Below are 17,496 nucleotides of genomic sequence, written 5' to 3'. Positions count from 1 at the left end.
GGAGGTGACCCTCTTTTGGAGGGGGTCTTTTGGTGGTGGGGTGGTGCTCCTCATTTGGTGGAAGGGTAGCCCCTTTGGGGGGGTGGCCCTCTTCTCTTGGGGGGGGGGGTGTGGAGGGGTGGCTCCTCAACGTGGCCCTCCTCTTGGGGTGGAAAGGGGTGCTCCTGAGGGTGGTCCTCCTCTTGGGGTGGGAGGGTAGCTCCTTTTGGGGGTGGTGCTCTTTTGGTGGTAGAGTGGTTTCTGGGGGGGACAGGGTGTCTTCCTTTTAGGGGTGGCAGTCTTCTGGTGGTGGGCATGGCTCCTGGGGTTGGTCCTCTCCTCTTGAGGGTGGCTCCTGCCCCCTCCTCCAGTAGACCCCAACCCACCTCTCTCCTCCTCCTCCTCCCACTGCCCCCAGCCCATGACTCTGCATCTCACCACCATTGACTTCTCCTCCTCCCCTCCCCCCACCTCCTGCCTCCAAACCTAATTAGCAATGACTGAGGTCCTCTCCCCCACCCCAGCCATCATCTCAGAGCCTCCAACCCATCTCCTCCTGCTGCCCCTCAGGTGCCAGCTGGAAGATCAGGTGCCCACGGGGAGCCGCCAAAGGGAGGACATCTTCCATCAGGCCACCCCGAGAGGCCATCAATTGGCCATTAATTAAGGCCCTGCCCTTCCTGCAGGCTATTGATCAGCTCTCAGGTTCACATCTCTGATGGCTTTGGTGGGGCTGCTGATGTCCTGATGAAGCTGGGTCAGGTTTCTACCCTTGCCCTGGGTTTTGGATCCAATGCTGACCTGAAATGGTCCTTCCTCCAGGCCTCCTCTCTTGTTTTCTTCCCAGCAAGGCTGTGAAGGGTGGAGGCAGGGGAGGGCTGGGCTTGGAGGCACCGGCCAGGGCCAGGGGAGGGCTTGGGTTGGAGGCACCGGCCAGGGGCAGGGGAGGGCTGGGCTTGGAGGCACCTGCCAGGGGCAGGGGAGGGCTTGGGTTGGAGACACCTGCCAGGGGCAGGGGAGGGCTTGGGTGGGAGACACCTGCCAGGGGCAGGGGAGGGCTTGGGTTGGAGGCACCGGGCAGGGGCAGGGGAGGGCTTGGGTTGGAGGCACCTGCCAGGGCCATGGATGCAAAGAGGGCACTGGGTGGGCACATTCTGGGCTCCAAGTGGGTGCATTCTGGACAGTAGTTGACAGAGGATGGGCACATTTTTGGGCAGAAAGGGGGCATGCTCTGGGTACAAGGTGGGTAGAGGGTGGGCATAAGTTGGGCACAAAGTAGCCGGATTCTGTGTACTTGCTGGACACATTCTGGGTACATTTTGGGGCAGAAAGGGGGCACAATCTGGGCACTGGTTGGGCACAAACAGGGTACAGGGTGAGCAGGTTGTGGGCATGATTTGGGCATGGAGTGGGTACACTTTTGGGCACAAAGTTGGCATATTCTGGTCACAGGTTGGGCAGAAAGTAGCCCCATTCTGGGCAGGAGGTGGGCAGAGGTTGGGCACATTCTGGGCACAGCCCCCTGTTAGGGTAGGCCCAGGCTGGTGGAAGCAGTTCAGGAAGCAGCAGGGCAGGAGATTGACACAGGCCCAGGCCAGCAGGGGGAGGAAGGAGATGGGCACCATCCTGGGCAGAAAGGGGGCACAGGCTGGGCACTGGCTGGGCACAAAGAGGGCAGATTCTGGGCACAGGTTGGGTCCAGGTTGAGCACATTATTGGGGGCAGAAAGTGGGCACATTCTGGGCACAAGATGGGCACAGGGTGGAGAAATTTTGGGCACAAAGTGAGCACATTCTGGACACAAGGTGGGCATTAAATGGGCACATTCTGGATACCAGTTGAGCACATTCTGGGCACAGAGTGGTCAGGTTCTGGACACAAGATGGGCACCAAGTGGGCAAATTTGGGACTGTGATTGAGCATAGAGTGGGTGCATTTTGGGGCACCAAGTGGGCACATTCTGGACATAGATTGGGCACCTTGTGGATAGATTGTGGGCACAAAGTGGACACATTATTGGCACAGCCCCCCGTCAGGCTGCTGACAGTGGTGCAGCTGCCCCTAGAGTGCCAGGCACTGCTGGGGGCAGTGGGGGACAGCTCCTGGGGGTGGGGCAGGGGCTGGCAGGGGTGGGCAGGGGGGCGGCTAACAGGGCCTGGCAGAAGTGGCAGGTCAGGAAGCAGTAGACTGGGGGTTGGCACAGGCCGAGGTGTAGGCCAGAAGGTGGATGAAGGAGGTGGGGGTGCCAGCCAGTGCCCCTGGGCAGCCTTGGGGAAGACAGCCTTCCAGGTGTTGGTGGTCAAGGTGGGCAGAGTCTGGGCACAGGTTGGGTAGAGAGTGCATTTTGGGGGCAGAAAGGGGGCACACTGTGGGCACAAGGTGGACACGTTCTTTGTACTTGCTGGGCATAATGTGGGCACATTCTGGACACAAGGTGGGTACCATTTTGAGCAGAAAGTGGGCACATTCTGGGCACTTGCATGGTGCAGGGTGGGCACATTCTGGACACAAGGTGGGTGCAAAGTGGGCAGATTCTGGGCACAGGGTGGGCACATTCTGGGGACTTGTTTAGCACTAGGTGGGCACATTTCTTGACACAAAGTGGGCACATTCTGGGCACTTGTTTGGTGCAAGGTGGGCACATTCTGGGCACAGGGTGGGCACATTCTGGACACAAGGTGGGTGTAAAGTGGGCAGATGTGGGCACATTCTGGGCACTTGCTTGGTGCAGGGTGGGCACTTATTGAGCACAAAGTGGGCACATTCTGGACACAAGGTGGGCATAAAGTGGGCAGATCTGGGCACAAATTGGGCACATTCTGGGCACATTTTTGGACGCAGGCCGGGCACATTGCGGGCGCAGCCCCCCCGTCAGGGTGGGCCCAGGCTGCTGACGGTGGTGCAGCTGCCCCTGGAGTGCCAGGCGCTGCTGGCGGGGGCGGCGGGCAGCTCCTGGGGGTGGTGGTGGGGCAGGGGCTGGCACGGGCGGGCGCGGGGGCGGCAGGGGCTGGCGCGGGCGGCGGCGGCCAGCAGGGCCTGGCGAAAGCGGCGGTTCAGGAAGCAGTAGACCAGGGGGTTGGCGCAGGCCGAGACGTAGGCCAGCAGGTGGATGAAGGAGATGGGGGTGCCAGCCAGCGCCCGCTGGGCAGCCCGGGGGGAGAAGGCCTTCCAGGTGTTGGCGGCGAAGATGGGCAGCCAGCAGAGGAAGAAGAGGGCCACGATCACCACCAGCATGCGGATCACCCGCCGCTTGGCCGCCAGCTGGGCGTGCCAGCTGCTGACCCGTGCCCGCTCCCCGCCGCTGCCGCCCCCCGCTCCCCGCAGCTCCAGCCCCGTGCCAGGCGCCACCGCGGGCAGCGAACAGCCGTCCCCGTCCTCCTCGCCGGCCACCAGAGCTGCAGAGGGAGAGACAGAAAGAGCGAGGAGGAGGTGGGCACCAGGTGGGCATCGCAGGGGAGGGGCTTGGAGGTGGGTAAGGTGACCCCCCAGGGAGGTGAACGTGGGGGGTGTGGTGGCACTGGGGGGAGGTGGGCATGGGTGGTGGTGCTTCAGGGAGGTGGGCACAGGGAAGGTACTGGGAGGTGGGGGGGGTAACCTGCCAGGCAGGTGGCCATGGGTGGTAGTGCCATGGGGAGTTGGGCATGGAGAGGGACTTGGGGGTGGTTGGGGTAACCCCAGGTTGCTGGTGGCACCTTGGGGGCACAGTCATGGCTGGTGGCAGCTGGAAGCCGTTGGCCAAGGCTGGTGAGGTCCTCACCTGGGGACTGCCCCTTGAGGTCCATCTGGAAGCGCAGCCCCCGGCAGAGCTCCCTGGAGATGAGGCCATAGGACACTGACAGCACCAACCCTGGCAGGAAGAACAGCAGCAGCAGCAGCAGCACGTACCTGGCACAGGGACGGGGCATGGGCACAGCGCCCAGGGTGTGGGGATGGGGGACAGCACCCAGGGCATGGGGACAGGGAGTGGGGAGAGCACCCAGGGTGTGGGGACATGGGACCATGGAATGAGCAACGATGAAACTGTGGTGGAATTATGGAATGAAAGAGCCAGGGTGGAACCTTGGAACTAGGGACTGAGGGAATGGTGGAACCAGGGAATCATGGAATGATGGAACCAGGGAACTATGGAATGATGGAATCCTGGAACCAGGGAATGATGGAATCAGGGAACTATGGAATGATGCAGTCATGGAATGATGCAGGCATGGAACCATGGAATCCTGGAACCATAGAATGATGCAGTCATGGAATGATGGAACCAGGGAATCATGGAATCATGGAACCGTGGAATGATGGAATCCTGGAACCAGGGAATGATGCAGTCATGGAATGATGCAGGCATGGAACCATGGAATCCTGGAACCATAGAATGATGCAGTCATGGAATGATGGAACCAGGGAATCATGGAATCATGGAATGATGGAATCGTGGAACCAGGGAATGATGCAGTTATAGAATCCTGGGACCAGGGAATCATGGAACCATGGAATGATGGAATCCTGGAACCAGGGAATGATGCAGTCATGGAATCCTGGGACCAGGGAATCATGGAACCATGGCATGATGGAATTCTGGAACCAGGGAATGATGCAGTCATGGAATGATGGAACCATGGCATGATGGAATCCTGGGACCAGGGAATGATGGAACCATGGCATGATGGAATCCTGGGACCAGGGAATGACGCAGTTGTGGAATGATGGAACCAGGGAACCATGGAGTGAGGCAATTCTAGAATGATGGAATAGTGCTTGGCTGGAACCATGGAAGGGTGGAACCAGGGAATGATGGAAACATGGCATGATGCAAAACCAGACTGGTGGAAGTAGGGAATCACAGAACCATGGAATGATGGAACCAGGGAATGATGCGGTCATGGAACCATGGACCCAGGGAATTGTGCAACGTTGCAGAAGCAGGGAATGATGCAAAACCAGAATGATGGAACTAGGGCATCACAGAACCGTGGAATGATGGAATGGTGTAGTTGTGGAATGAAGGAACCAGGGAATGATGCAACTGTGGAACCCAGGAACCAGGGAATTGTGCGATGTTGCAACCATGGCAGCAGGGAATGATGCAAAACCAGAATGATGGAACTAGGGTGTCACAGAACCATGGAAAGATGGAACCATGGCATGATGCAGTTGTGGACCCACAGAACCATGGAATGTTGCAGTTATGTAATGATGGAAGCATGGAGTGAGGCAATCCTGGAATGATGGAACCATGAAACCAGGGAACGGTGCAGTCATGGAACCCCGGATCCAGGGAATGATGCAAAACCAGAATGATGGAGCTAGGGCATCACAGAACCATGGAATGATGGAAAGATGGAATGAGAGAATGATACAATTTTGGAATGATGGAACCAGGGAAATGTGTCATTGTGGAAGAATGGAAGCAGGGAATGATGCAGTCATGGAATGATGGAACCAGGAAATCATAGAACCGTGGAATGATGGAAAAACAGATTGATGGAACTAGGGAATCACAAAAGTATGGAATGATGGAACCAGGGAATGATGTAATAGTGGAATGGCGCAGTCATGGAATGGTGGAACCAGGGAACCAGGAAATCATGGAATGATGGAAGCATGGAGCCAGGAAATGATGGAACTAGGGACCCATAGAGTGAGGCAATCCTGGAGTGATGGAACAGTGGGTGGCTGGAACCATGGAATGATGCAGTCATGGAATGATGGAACCAGGAAAGGGTGTAGTTGTGGAACCCTAGAACCAAGGACTGATGCCATGGTGGAAGCACAGAAGCAGGGAATGGTGCAGTCATGGAACCCAGGAACCAGGGAATGGTGCAAAAACAGAATGATGGAACTAGGGAGTCACAGGACCATGAAATGATGGAATGGTGGAACCGTGGAATGGTGCAATTGTGGAACCATGGAACCAGGGACTGGTGCAATCATGGAATGATGCTGTTGTGGAACTGGGAACTGATGCAGTCGTGGGGCCACGGAACCAGGGAATTGTGGAATGTTGCAGCCACAGAAGCAGGGAATTATGCAAAACCAGAATGATGGAACTAGAGAATCACAGAACCATGGAATGGTGGAACCAGGGAATGATGTAATTGTGGAATGATGGAACCACAGAATGGTGCAGTCATGGAACCAGGGAATGGTACAGTCATGGAATGAAACAGGGACTCACAGAGCCATGAAATGGTGGAATGATGGAACCAGGGAACCATGGAATTATGCAGTCATGGAATGATGGAACCACAGGATCCAAACTCTTCCCACCCCAAAGCCTCCCATGACTCCACCACCCCACACCCTCCAACCTCTCCAAAGGTGCCCTCAACCCCTTCGTGCCCTCCTGCCCACCCCAAGCAGCAGCACAGGGGCACCTTGGTGTGGGACAGAAGCCCAGTGGAGGAGTTTGCCATCATGGTGGCACCTTGGTCGAGAAGGTGCCACCACAGAGGGCACCTTGGCGGCACCTTGGCATGGGAAGGAAGCTTGCTTGAGGAATTTGCCATCATGGTGGCATCTTGGCTAAGTCAATGCCTCTACAGAGTGCACCCTGGTGGCACCTTGGCTAAGAAAATGCCACCATAGATGGTACCTTGGTGGCACTTTAGCATGGAAAGGAAGTCTAGTTGAGGAGTTGACCATCATGGTGGTGCTCTGGTGGTACCTGGGCATGGGAAGGAAACCTGGCTGAGGAGTTTGCCATCACGGTGGCACCTTGGCATGGAAAGGAAGCTTGGTTGAGGAGTTTGCCATCATGGTGGCACTCTGGTGGCACCTCAGTCAAGGCAATGCCCCCACAAATGGCACCCTGGTGGCACCTGGGTATGGGAAGGATGCCTGGTGGAGGTGTCTACCATCCTGGTGGCACCTCAGCCAAATCAATGCCCCCATAGCTGGCATCCCCAGTGGCACAGGCTCGGGTGCCCCTGCCCAGAACTCACCATCCCCGCCGGACCTCCTCACTGGGCCAGTCGTGGATGCACTGCACGGCCCTGGAGGGCCCTGCCCGGGTGGTGCTGTAGATGGCATAGGGCAGCATGAGGAGGAGGGAGAAGGTCCAGGTGGCACCGATGACCCTGCAGGCATGGGAGCGAGTCTGCCAGGCGCGGGCCTGCAGCGGGTGGCAGATGGCACTGTGCCGCTCGATGGCGATGGCCACCAGGCTGAAGGTGGACACCGAGACCGAGACCCCTGCAGGGGAAGGGGGTAGAACAACCATCAGAGAATCATCAGAGGCTTGGAAGGGACCTCAAGGCTCAGCCAGTCCCAAGCCCCCTGCCATGGGCAGGGACACCTCACACCACAGCAGGCTGCTCACAGCCACCTCCAGCCTGGCCTTCAACACCTCCAGGGATGAGGCTTCCACCACCTCCCTGGGCAACCTGTGCCAGGCTCTCACCACCCTCATGGGGAAGAGCTTCTTCCTCACATCCAATCTCAGTCTCCCCACTTCTAGTTCTGCTCCATCCCCCCCCAGTCCTATCCCTCCCTCACACCCTCAAGAGTCCCTCCCCAGCTTTCCTGGAGCCCCCTGCAGATCCTGGAAGGCCACAAGAAGGTCTCCTGGGAGCCTTCTCCTCTCCAGCCTGCACAACCCCAACTCTCTCAGTCTGTCTCCAGAGCAGAGCAGCTCCAGCCCTCTGCTCCTCCTCGTGGCCCTGCTCTGGACACCTTCCAGCACCTCCAGATCCTTCCTGGGACAGAGGCTCTAGAACTGGACACAATGCTCCAGCTGTGGTCTCAGCAGAGTGGAGCAGAGAGGGAGATGTAGACCCAAAATGACGTGAAGAGGCCCCAAATGACATGAGGAGATCCAAAATGACACAAAATGACAAAAGAAACCCAAGATGACATGAGGAGACACAAGGTGACCTGAGAAGATCCAAAATTACATGAAGAGACCCAAAATGAGGTGAGGAGACCCAAGATGAGCTATGGTGTCTCTGGACACCTTCCAGCACCTCCAGATCCTTCCTGGCACAGAGGCTCCAGCGCAGGACACACAGCTCCAGGTGAGGTCTCCTCAGGGTGGAGCAGAGGAGGACAATCTCCTCCTGGCCCTGCTGGCCACACTTCTCCTGCTGCAGCCCAGGAGCCCAGGGCAGAGGACTGCGTGCTCAGGAGGATGGAGATGCCAGTTCAGCAGCCTCGCTCAGCTGGCTTCCCCCCCATCCCCAGGGGATGGAGGTAAGGAGGTGCCCACCCCAGGGGCAGCCCAGGGCCACCAAAGAGATGCCCATTCTGGTGCCACCCTGGCCAAGGAGATGCCTGCCCAGGTGGCACCCCAGTGGAACCCAGGTGAAGATGCCCATCCTGGTGGCCCCTTGGTCAAGATGCCCATCCTGGTGGCAGCCCAGTGGAACTTTGGTCATGATGCTCATCCTGCTGGCACCCCAGCCAAGGAGATGCCCACGCTGGTGGCACCTCAGAGAAGAGGCCCATCCTGGTGCCACCCCAGTGGAACTTTGGCCAAGATGCTCATTCTGCTATCACCCCAGCCAAGGAGATGCAAGGAGATGCCCATCCTGGTGCCATCTTGCTCACACTGCCCATCCTGGTGCCACCCCAGCAGCCCCTCCCTGCCGCTACCCATCCTGGTGCCACCCTCTCAGGAGCCAGCTGCCCACCCTGAGCCCCTGTGCCCCTCCACCTACCCATCAGGTAGGCCATGAGCTTGCAGATGCCCTCTCCGAAGACGAAGGTGCCCATGAGGTTGGGCAGGAGGGTGAAGGGCATGCAGCAGAGTGCCAGCAGCAGGTCGCTCAGTGCCAGGGAGAGGAGGAAGAGGTTGGTGACCGTCCTCAGGTGCCGGTTGAGGGCCAGGATGCCAACCACCAGGGCGTTGCCCACCACGCTCAGCCCGAAGATCAGCCCATAGAGCACCAGCCGTGCCCACAGCTCCAGCCCTGTGGCACCAACCCCGGGCACAGCCCAGGGCACACCCCAGCAAGGCAGGGAGGAGGAAGGGAGGAAGAGAGGTTGAGCTGCTCAGCACCTGGGTGGCAGCCCAGGGGATGTGGGCACCTCCTCAGCGTCTCGGTGCCAACCTCTTTGGGGAGGTGATACCTCGGTACCCTGCTGGCAGCCCGGCTGAGGAGATGCCAACCTGGCTGAGGAGATGCCAGCCCAGCTGAGGAGATGCCACCTTAGCAACTTGGTGCCCAACCCCTTTGGGGAGGTGCCACTGCAGTCCCTGCTGGCAGCCTGGCTGGGGAGATGCCAACCCAGATGGGGAGATGCCACCTTAGCTTCTTGGTGCCAGCCCCTGTGAGGAGGTGCCACCTCAGTCCCCTGCTGGCACTCTGGCTCAGGAAATGCCAACCCAGCTGAGGAGATGCCAACCTGGGGTACACTGCGATGTACTGGGAGACACTGGGAAGCACTCTGGGTACATTGGGAGGCACTGGGAAGCACTCTGGGGTACAGTGGATACACTGGGATGTACCGGGAAGCACTCTGGGGTACACTGGGATGTACTGGGAGGCACTGGGAGGCACTCTGGGTACATTGGGAGGCACTGGGAAGCACTCTGGGGTACACTGGGATGTACTGGGAGGCACTGGGAGGCACTCTGGGTACATTGGGAGGCACTGGGAAGCACTCTGGGGTACACTGGGATGTACTAGGAGGCACTGGGAAGCACTCTGGGTACATTGGGAGGCACTGGGAAGCACTCTGGGGTACACTGGGATGTACTGGGAGGCACTGGGGGGCACTCTGGGGTACACTGGAAGGCACTGGGATGTACCAGGAAGCACTCTGGGGTACACTGGGATGTACTGGGAGGCACTCTGGGTATATTGGGAGGCACTGGGAAGCACTCTGGGGTACACTGGGATGTACTGGGAGGCACTCTGGGGTACACTGGAAGGCACTGGGATGTACCAGGAAGCACTCTGGGGTACACTGGGATGTACTGGGGTACACTGGGAAGCACTCTGGGGTACACTGGGAGGCAGTGGGAAGCACTCTGAGGTACAGTGGGAAGCAGTGGGAAGTACTCTGGGGAACACTGGGTACACTGGGATGTACTGGGAGGTGCTGGCGAGCACAGTGGGGTATACTGGGAGGTATTGAGAGGCACTGGACAGGAGAACCAAGGGGCACGGGGAAGCAGCAGGGGCAGCGGGAGGCACTAAAAGGCACCGGGCAGGAGGGTCACGGGCACCGGGAGGCAGCGGGAGGCACCGGGAGGCACTAAAGGGCACCGGGCAGGAGGGTCACGGGCACCGGGAGGCAGCGGGAGGCAGCGGGAGGCACTGGGAGGCACTAAAGGGCACCGGGCAGGAGGGTCACGGGCACCGGGCGGTAGCAGGAGGCACCGGGCGGGCGCCAGGAGGCACCGGGATAATCACTGGAGGGCACCGGGGCCGGGAGGGTGTCACCGGTGGATCCCTCCCCACTCCCCCCTGTCCCAGTTCCTTTTCCCTCCTCCGGTCTCACCTGTGGGTGCCGGTGGCCCGCGGAAGCCCCTCCTCAGGAGGTCACAAACGGAGCCGTTCCCGGTGCCGCCGTTCCCGGTCCCGTTGATGGAACCGGAACCGTTCCCGGGTCGGCAGAGAAGCTCTGGCAGCGTCTCGTTAAAGCTTGAGGGCTCCATGGTACCGGAAGCCCCCCGCCGCGTACCGGGACCCCCCCCCCCCCTCCGGTGGCACCGGGAGGAGCCCCGGGAAGCCCCGGGATGCTCCTTTCGGCTCCGGAGCCACCGGGAGAGTGACCGGCAGGCGGCTCCCGGCGGAGGCGGCACCGGGAGGCGGGGGGGAGCCCCGGGGAGGAGCCGCTGAGGGGGATAGGGGGGGGTGGTACCGGGCACCGGGAGGATGCGGGGGCGGCAGCGGGCAGGGGGGCACCGGGAAAGGAGGTGGCTGTGACCAGGGGTCCCTGGGGGTGTCCTCGGGGGTCCAGAGTTGTGCCCCCCCCCCCACCCCGCAGTCCCCGTTCCTGTTTATCCCGGGCGCCCCCTGGCATATCCTGGAGCCAGCCTCTGCCATCTCCGCATCTTTCCCTGTCTCCATTCCTGTTCCTGCCCCCATCCTTGATCCCAGCCCAGTTCCCATCCCCGTCCCAATCCCAGCCCTGTCTCTATCCCCATCCCATCCCAGGTTCCTGTCTCACCCCCATCCCAGTTTCTGTCCTCATCCCAATTCTTGTCCCCAACCCAGGTTCCTGTCCCACCCCAGGTTCCTCTCTCCATCCCATCCCATGTTCCTGTCCACATCCCAGTTCCTGTTCCTATCCCATCCCAGTTCCTGTCCCACCCTGCCCCTGTCTTGTCCCCATCCTGGTCCCAGTCCCTGTCACCATCCCTGTCCTATTTCTGTCTCTATTTTGTCCCTATCTCCATTCACATCTCTGTCCTTGTCCCTGTCCCTCCTTGCTCTATCTCATCCCTGTCCCCATCCCTGTCCCTCCTTGCTCCATCTCACCCCTGTCCCCATCCTGATCCCCATTCTGGTCACAGTCCCTGTCCCCCTCCCTGTCCCCCTCCCTGTCCCCCCTTGCTCTATCTCATCCCTGTCCCCCTCCCTGTCCCCCCTTGCTCTATCTCATCCCTGTCCCCATCCCTGTCCCTCCTTGCTCTATCTCATCCCTGTCCCTCCTTGCTCCATCCCATCCCTGTCCCCATCCCTGTCCCTCCTTGCTCCATCTCATCCCTGTCCCCATCCCTGTCCCTCCTTGCTCCATCCCATCCCTGTCCCCATCCCTGTCCCTCCTTGCTCCATCTCATCCCTGTCCCCATCCCTGTCCCTCCTTGCTCCATCCCATCCCTGTCCCCATCCCTGTCCCTCCTTGCTCCATCTCATCCCTGTCCCCATCCCTGTCCCTCCTTGCTCCATCTCATCCCTGTCCCCATCCCTGTCCCTCCTTGCTCCATCTCATCCCTGTCCCCATCCCTGTCCCTCCTTGCTCTATCCCATCCCTGTCCCCATCCCTGTCCCTCCTTGCTCCATCTCATCCCTGTCCCCATCCCTGTCCCTCCTTGCTCTATCCCATCCCTGTCCCCATCCCTGTCCCTTCTTGCTCCATCTCATCCCTGTCCCCATCCCTATCCCCATTCTGGTCACAGTCTCTGTCCCCATCCCTGGCCCTGCTCAGGCTCAGCTGGAGGTTACTCAGCAGCAGCAGCTCCTGGTTGCCATGGCCACCACCCAACGTCACTATGGCCACCCCCCCACCCGTTGCCATGGCCACCACCAATCATCACCATGGTCACCCCCCAGCTGTCACCATGGTCACCCCCTGGTTGTCACCTTGATCACCCCCTGGCTGCCCCCATGGTCACCACCCCCCCACCCCCCGTTGCCCTGGCCACCATCAGCTGTTGCCATGGTGACCCTCACTGCCGGGGGCCTGTCCCCCCGCCACGGGGACCCCGAGATCTGGGGGGACCTTGAACCCCAGAAGGACCCTGGACCATGGAGGGACCTTGTGCCCTGGTGGGACCCTGAACCCCCCTGAGACCCTGCACCCTGGTGGGACTCTGTTCTCTGGTGGGACCTTTTGTCCTAGTGGGACCCTGAGCTTGGGTGGGACCTTGTGTCCTGGTTGGCCCCTGAGCTCTGGGGGGACCCTGAGCTTGGGTGGGACCTTGTGTCCTGGTGGGACCCTGAGCTCTGGGGGGACCCTGAGCTTGGGTGGGACCTTGTGTCCTGGTGAGACCCTGAGCTTGGGTGGGACCTTGTGTCCTGGTTGGCCCCTGAGCTCTGGGGGGACCCTGAGCTTGGGTGGGACCTTGTGTCCTGGTGGGACCCTGAGCTCTGGGGGGACCCTGAGCTTGGGTGGGACCTTGTGTCCTGGTGAGACCCTGAGCTTGGGTGGGACCTTGTGTCCTGGTTGGCCCCTGAACTCTGGGGGGACCCTGAGCTTGGGTGGGACCTTGTGTCCTGGTGGGACCCTGAGCTCTGGGGGGACCCTGAGCTTGGGTGGGACCTTGTGTCCTGGTGAGACCCTGAGCTTGGGTGGGACCTTGTGTCCTGGTTGGCCCCTGAGCTCTGGGGGGACCCTGAGCTTGGGTGGGACCTTGTGTCCTGGTGGGACCCTGAGCTTGGGTGGGACCTTGTGTCCTGGTGAGACCCTGAGCTTGGGTGGGACCTTGTGTCCTGGTTGGCCCCTGAGCTTGGGTGGAACCTTGTGTTCTGGTGCGACCCTGAGCTCTGGTGGGACTCTGTACCCCACCAGGACCCTGCCCCCTGTTGGGACTTTTTGCCCCACCAGCACCTTGTCCCCACCCAGGACCTGTGGCCCCACCAGCACCTTGTCCCCACCCAGGACCTGTGGCCCCACCAGCACCTTGTCCCCCACCAGGACCCTGTCCCTGGCCAGGCTGCCGGCGCTGGATGCGTCCCTCAAGGTGCTGGACCCTGAGGGCCATTCTGAGGGCGCTGGCCTCCAGCTGGGCCACCAGCCTGGCCCCCCTGGTCTGCAGCCCCTCCAGTGCCATCTCCATCTCCTGCAGCCACCTCTCGGCCTCCTCCTGGGCCGCCACCTCTCTGGCCTCGGCCTGGAGGTCCAACTTGCCCATGGCCAGCAGCAGCTGCCTGCCCCTGGCCTCCAGCATGGTCCTGGCACTGGGGAACTCGGCCAGGACCTCGGTCAGGTCCTCCTTGGAGAGGCAGTAGAGGTCTGAGTAGCCAATGCTCAGGATGTTGGCCGTGCGCCGGTTCCCCGAGGTGTTCCCTGCAGAGCAGGAGGTGCTGGTGGGTTCCAGGAGCACCCAGGAGTCAAGGTGGGGTTAAGGAAGACCAAGGGATTGTGCTGGGAGCAAGGAGGACCAAGGGGTTGGGGTAGGGTCAAGAAAGACCAAGGGGTTGTAGTGGGATCAAGGGGAACCAAGGGGTTGTGGTGGGGTCAAGGGGAACCAAGGGGTTGTGGTGGGGTCAAGAAAGACCAAGGGGTTGTAGTGGGATCAAGGGGAACCAAGGGGTTGTGGTGGGGTCAAGGGGAACCAAGGGGTTGTGGTGGGGTCAAAAGGTTGAGGTGGGGGTCAAGGGAAGCCAAGAGGTTATGGTGAGGTCAAAGAGGGCCAAGGGGTTGGGGAGGGGTCAAGGAGGGCCAAGGGGTTGGGGTGGGATCAAGAGGTTGTGGTAGGATCAAGGATGCCCAAAGGGTTCTGGTGGCACCATGGGACTGGGTGGAGGTCAAGGCTGCCCAGAGGGTTCTGGTGGCACCATGGGACTGTGTGGAGGTCAGGGCTGCCCAGAGAGAGGTGGAGGATGCCCCTGGTGCCCACTCCTCACTTCCCACGCCCCTCACCCTTGATGCTGATGAGGCTGATCTCCCCGAAGTACCCGCCCTGGCCCAGCACTGCCAGCTGGGTGATGCCATCCTCTGCCACCACTGCCAGCTTGCCCTGGCGGATGAAGAACATCTCCCTGCCCACGTCCCCTCGGCGGCACACAAACTCCCCTGGCATGAACACCTGGGGGCGCAGCTTCAGCACCAGCTGCCTCAGCACCCCCTCTTGCCAGCCCTGGAAGATGCCCACCCGTGCCAGGGCGGGGAGGTGCACCTCTGCCACCACCTCTGCCATCAGCCCCCGCGGCAGGAAGCTCAGCACCCGCAGCTCGGCCGGCAGCTTGCGCTCCGCCCGCAGGTGCTGGTGCCACCTGGCCACCTTCCGTGCCAGCGCCGTGCCAGCTCCCTGAGCCCTCAGGTAGCGCCGGGGCGGGGCGGGGTCCGGGTAGAAGATGGCATCGGCCGCCAGCAGGTCGGAGAGGACGGAGCTGACGCTGCCGGCCAGGGTGGCGAAGCCCAGGACGGCCAGGAGGAAGCCGAAGGTGAGGAAGAGGAACTCCTCCTGGCGCCCCGGCACCGGCGTGTCCCCGACGGTGGCCAGCACCAGGGTGGAGATGTAGAAGCTGTGGAGGTAGCGGCGCAGGGGGCGGCTGGCGTTGGGGCACACCCAGGGGTCGGTGCCCAAGCCCAGGTGGGCGGAGAGGGCGAAGTAGAGGCAGGAGTGCCAGTGGATGGCTGCCAGGAGGCACAGCAGCAGCTTGGCCATCCGGAAGGCGTTGGGGCGCCCGCTGCGAGTCTCCCAGCGCTCCGCCGCCTCCCAGAGGCGGGGTGCCCGCAGGCAGCGGTTGGCACGGGCCAGGGGGGAAGGGTGCAGGAGCTGGGTGGGCAGCAGGGAGGCCAAGTCCCAGGGCAGGAGGGAGGAGCGGAGGTAGCGGCGCCAGATGCGGCCCCGGGCACGGACCAGGAGGCCTTCGCTCAAGAAAGCTGCAGGGGGAGGGGTACCCGGTCAGTGCCAACCGGGGGTGATGGGTGTGGGTGGGGTGCCCAGGGCGTGGTCCTTCTCCACCCACCTCCTGGGCACCCATTTGGTCCTTCTCCACACCCACCCTGGGCACCCACTGGGTCATTCTCCACCCCACCCCCTAGGCACACAGTGGGTGCTCAGAAGGTGGGTGGAGAAGTACCCAGTGGATGCCCAGTACCCAGAGTCAGAGGGTGAGTGAGGAAGCACCCAGTGGGTGCCAGGAGATGGGTGAGGACACATGCAGGGCCACTGTGGTGCCAGGGCGCAGTGCCAGGCACGGGCACTGACCCGTGTGGAGCCTGATGCCAATGTCCAGCAGGTACAAAGTGTCGCTGATGCCATCCAGCCAGCGCCACAGCCCCACGTGTGCCACCTGCACCTCGGAGAAGCAGGCCCTGGGGAGGAGGGCACAGCTGGCATCACCCCCAGGGTTCCACCCCCCTCACCACCCTGAGCCCACCCTGGGCACCCCCTGGCACCTGCAGATGAGGATGATCCAGTTGTAGAGCACTGGCAGTGCCATCAGGCTGAGCCACCTGTAGTACCAATCCCCTGAGGGGTCCAGGGTCCAGTTCTCAAAGCTGGCACTGCCAAGGTGGAGGAGGGTTGGGGGGGACATGGGCACCTCATGGTCACCCTGTACCCAGTCTAGCACCCCCCCACGCTGGTACTGGGCCTGTGGCATCCCACCCCACACTCTCTGCTCACCACCAGTTGTGGCCGGTGCCAGTCTTGGTGCCAGTCCCAGCGCCAGTCTCAGTGCCAGTGTTGTTGCCCATCCCAGTAGTGGTGCTTGTACCAGGCTTGGTGCCCAGCCTAATGCCTGTCCTGCTGCCAGGCTCAGTGCCAGTGCTGGTGGCATTCCTGATGCCAGTCCCTGTGCCAGTCCCAGTGCTAGGCTCGGTGCCAGGCTCAGTGGTTCCAATGACTCCAGTGGTGCCATGCACCTGGCACCAGTCCCAGCAGTGTGCCAGCTGGGCACTGATCCTCTGCATCCTGCCCTGTGGGCACCAAGGAGGGTCCCTGGCACGCACCCTTGGCTCCCAGCAGGTGTCACTGCCCAAGCCTGGCACTGAGGGCAGTCCCTCAGCAGGATCTCATCACATGGCACTGCTAGCACTGGGTACATCCTGGCAACAGGAGCTCCCTGAGGTGCCAACTGGGCCTACTGGGATGCCAGGTTGACACTGCTGCAGCACAAGGCATACTTGGAGTGGCACAGTGGTGGTGTTTGACATACACTGGGTATTCTGGATGGTGCCCAGTGCCTGCTGCCAGGGGCCCCCAGTGCATGGGCACAGACAGGTGCCCAGTGCAGGTGGGCACAGTGAGGTCACAGTGCCAGCTGCTGGTGCCCAGGGTGGTGCCCAGTGCCTGGTCGGGCATCCAGGGCCATGGGGCAGTGCCCAGTTTTAGGACTGTCTGCTTCAGGGGGTGTCCAGTTTGGGTTTAACCAGTTCAGGGGGTGCCCAGTTTAGGCTGTGCCAGTTCAGGGGATACCCAGTTCAGGCTGTGCTCAGTTCAAGGGGGGCCCAGTTTGGGAATGTCTGATTCAGGCTGTGCCCATTTCAGGGGGTGCCTGGGTTGGGGTCTTGCCCTCTCCATCCTCTAAACCTCCCCCCTAACTGTGCCCACCGTGCAGCACAGCCAATGGGGTGGGCACATTTGGGCATGGGCTAGGCACAGAATGGTCACAGGGTTGTCATAGGGTGGCAAAAGTTGGGCATATTATGAGCATAGGGTGGGCAGAGGATGGAAAGTTTTGGAACATGGGCTGGGTACCAAATGGGGCCATATTGAGGCACAGGGTGGGCACAACGTGGGAACAGTTTGGGGCATGAAGTGGGCACAAAGTGGGCATAGTCTGGGCACAAAGTGGGCACAATTTAGGGCACAAGGTAGCAACTTTGGGGCATAGAGTGGGTGTAAAGTGGGCACATTTGGGGGGGCACAGAATGGATACAGTCTGGGAACATACTAGGCAAAAAATGGGCACATTTGGGGGCACAGAATGGGCACATTCTGAGCACAAAGTGGGCAAAATTTAAGGCAGAAAGTGGGCACCTCTGGGGCACAAAGTGGGCACATTTGAGGGGGCACAGAGTGGGCACATATGGGGCACCGTTGGGGCCTGCATTGGGCAGGACCTGGGCTGTGTGGGCAGGGTTTCCATCGCTGTGGGCGGGGTTTGTGGTCAGTGGGCGGGGTTTAAGGTATTATGGGCGGGGTTTGTGCTGCTGTGGGTGTGGTTTAGGGCCTAG

General features: G+C 61.0%; 2 protein-coding genes across 3 annotated transcripts; both read right to left on the bottom strand.

Annotated features, from left to right (window-relative positions):
• Window positions 1-1,085: 1,085 nt before the first annotated feature.
• CCKBR (cholecystokinin B receptor) lies at window positions 1,086-11,020 on the bottom strand. 2 transcript variants are annotated; one of them, XM_068142044.1, is made up of 5 exons: window positions 10,420-11,020; window positions 8,631-8,882; window positions 6,918-7,167; window positions 3,737-3,864; window positions 1,086-3,374 (listed from the first exon to the last, which is right to left on the bottom strand). In XM_068142044.1, the coding sequence occupies exons 1-5, from the start codon at window positions 10,574-10,576 to the stop codon at window positions 2,851-2,853; spliced, it is 1,311 nt and encodes a 436-aa protein (XP_067998145.1). In that variant the 5' UTR covers window positions 10,577-11,020; the 3' UTR covers window positions 1,086-2,850. The 2 variants fall into 2 exon arrangements, with proteins under 2 accessions (XP_067998145.1, XP_067998155.1); XM_068142054.1 differs by lacking the exon at window positions 8,631-8,882.
• Window positions 11,021-12,313: 1,293 nt separating this feature from the next.
• On the bottom strand, window positions 12,314-15,920 carry LOC137445461 (cyclic nucleotide-gated channel alpha-4-like). Its single transcript, XM_068147282.1, has 5 exons — window positions 15,715-15,920; window positions 15,524-15,630; window positions 14,230-15,195; window positions 13,206-13,653; window positions 12,314-12,770 (listed from the first exon to the last, which is right to left on the bottom strand). The coding sequence occupies exons 1-5, from the start codon at window positions 15,918-15,920 to the stop codon at window positions 12,314-12,316; spliced, it is 2,184 nt and encodes a 727-aa protein (XP_068003383.1).
• Between the last annotated feature and the right edge of the window lie 1,576 nt (window positions 15,921-17,496).

Source organism: Melanerpes formicivorus, unplaced genomic scaffold, assembly GCF_026170545.1.
Source record: "Melanerpes formicivorus ecotype bairdi unplaced genomic scaffold, bMelFor1.0.p_v2 SCAF_1, whole genome shotgun sequence".
NCBI lineage: Eukaryota > Metazoa > Chordata > Aves > Piciformes > Picidae > Melanerpes > Melanerpes formicivorus.
Note: the sequence above shows the minus strand (reverse complement) of the source record. Positions and strands in the feature narration are given on the sequence as shown.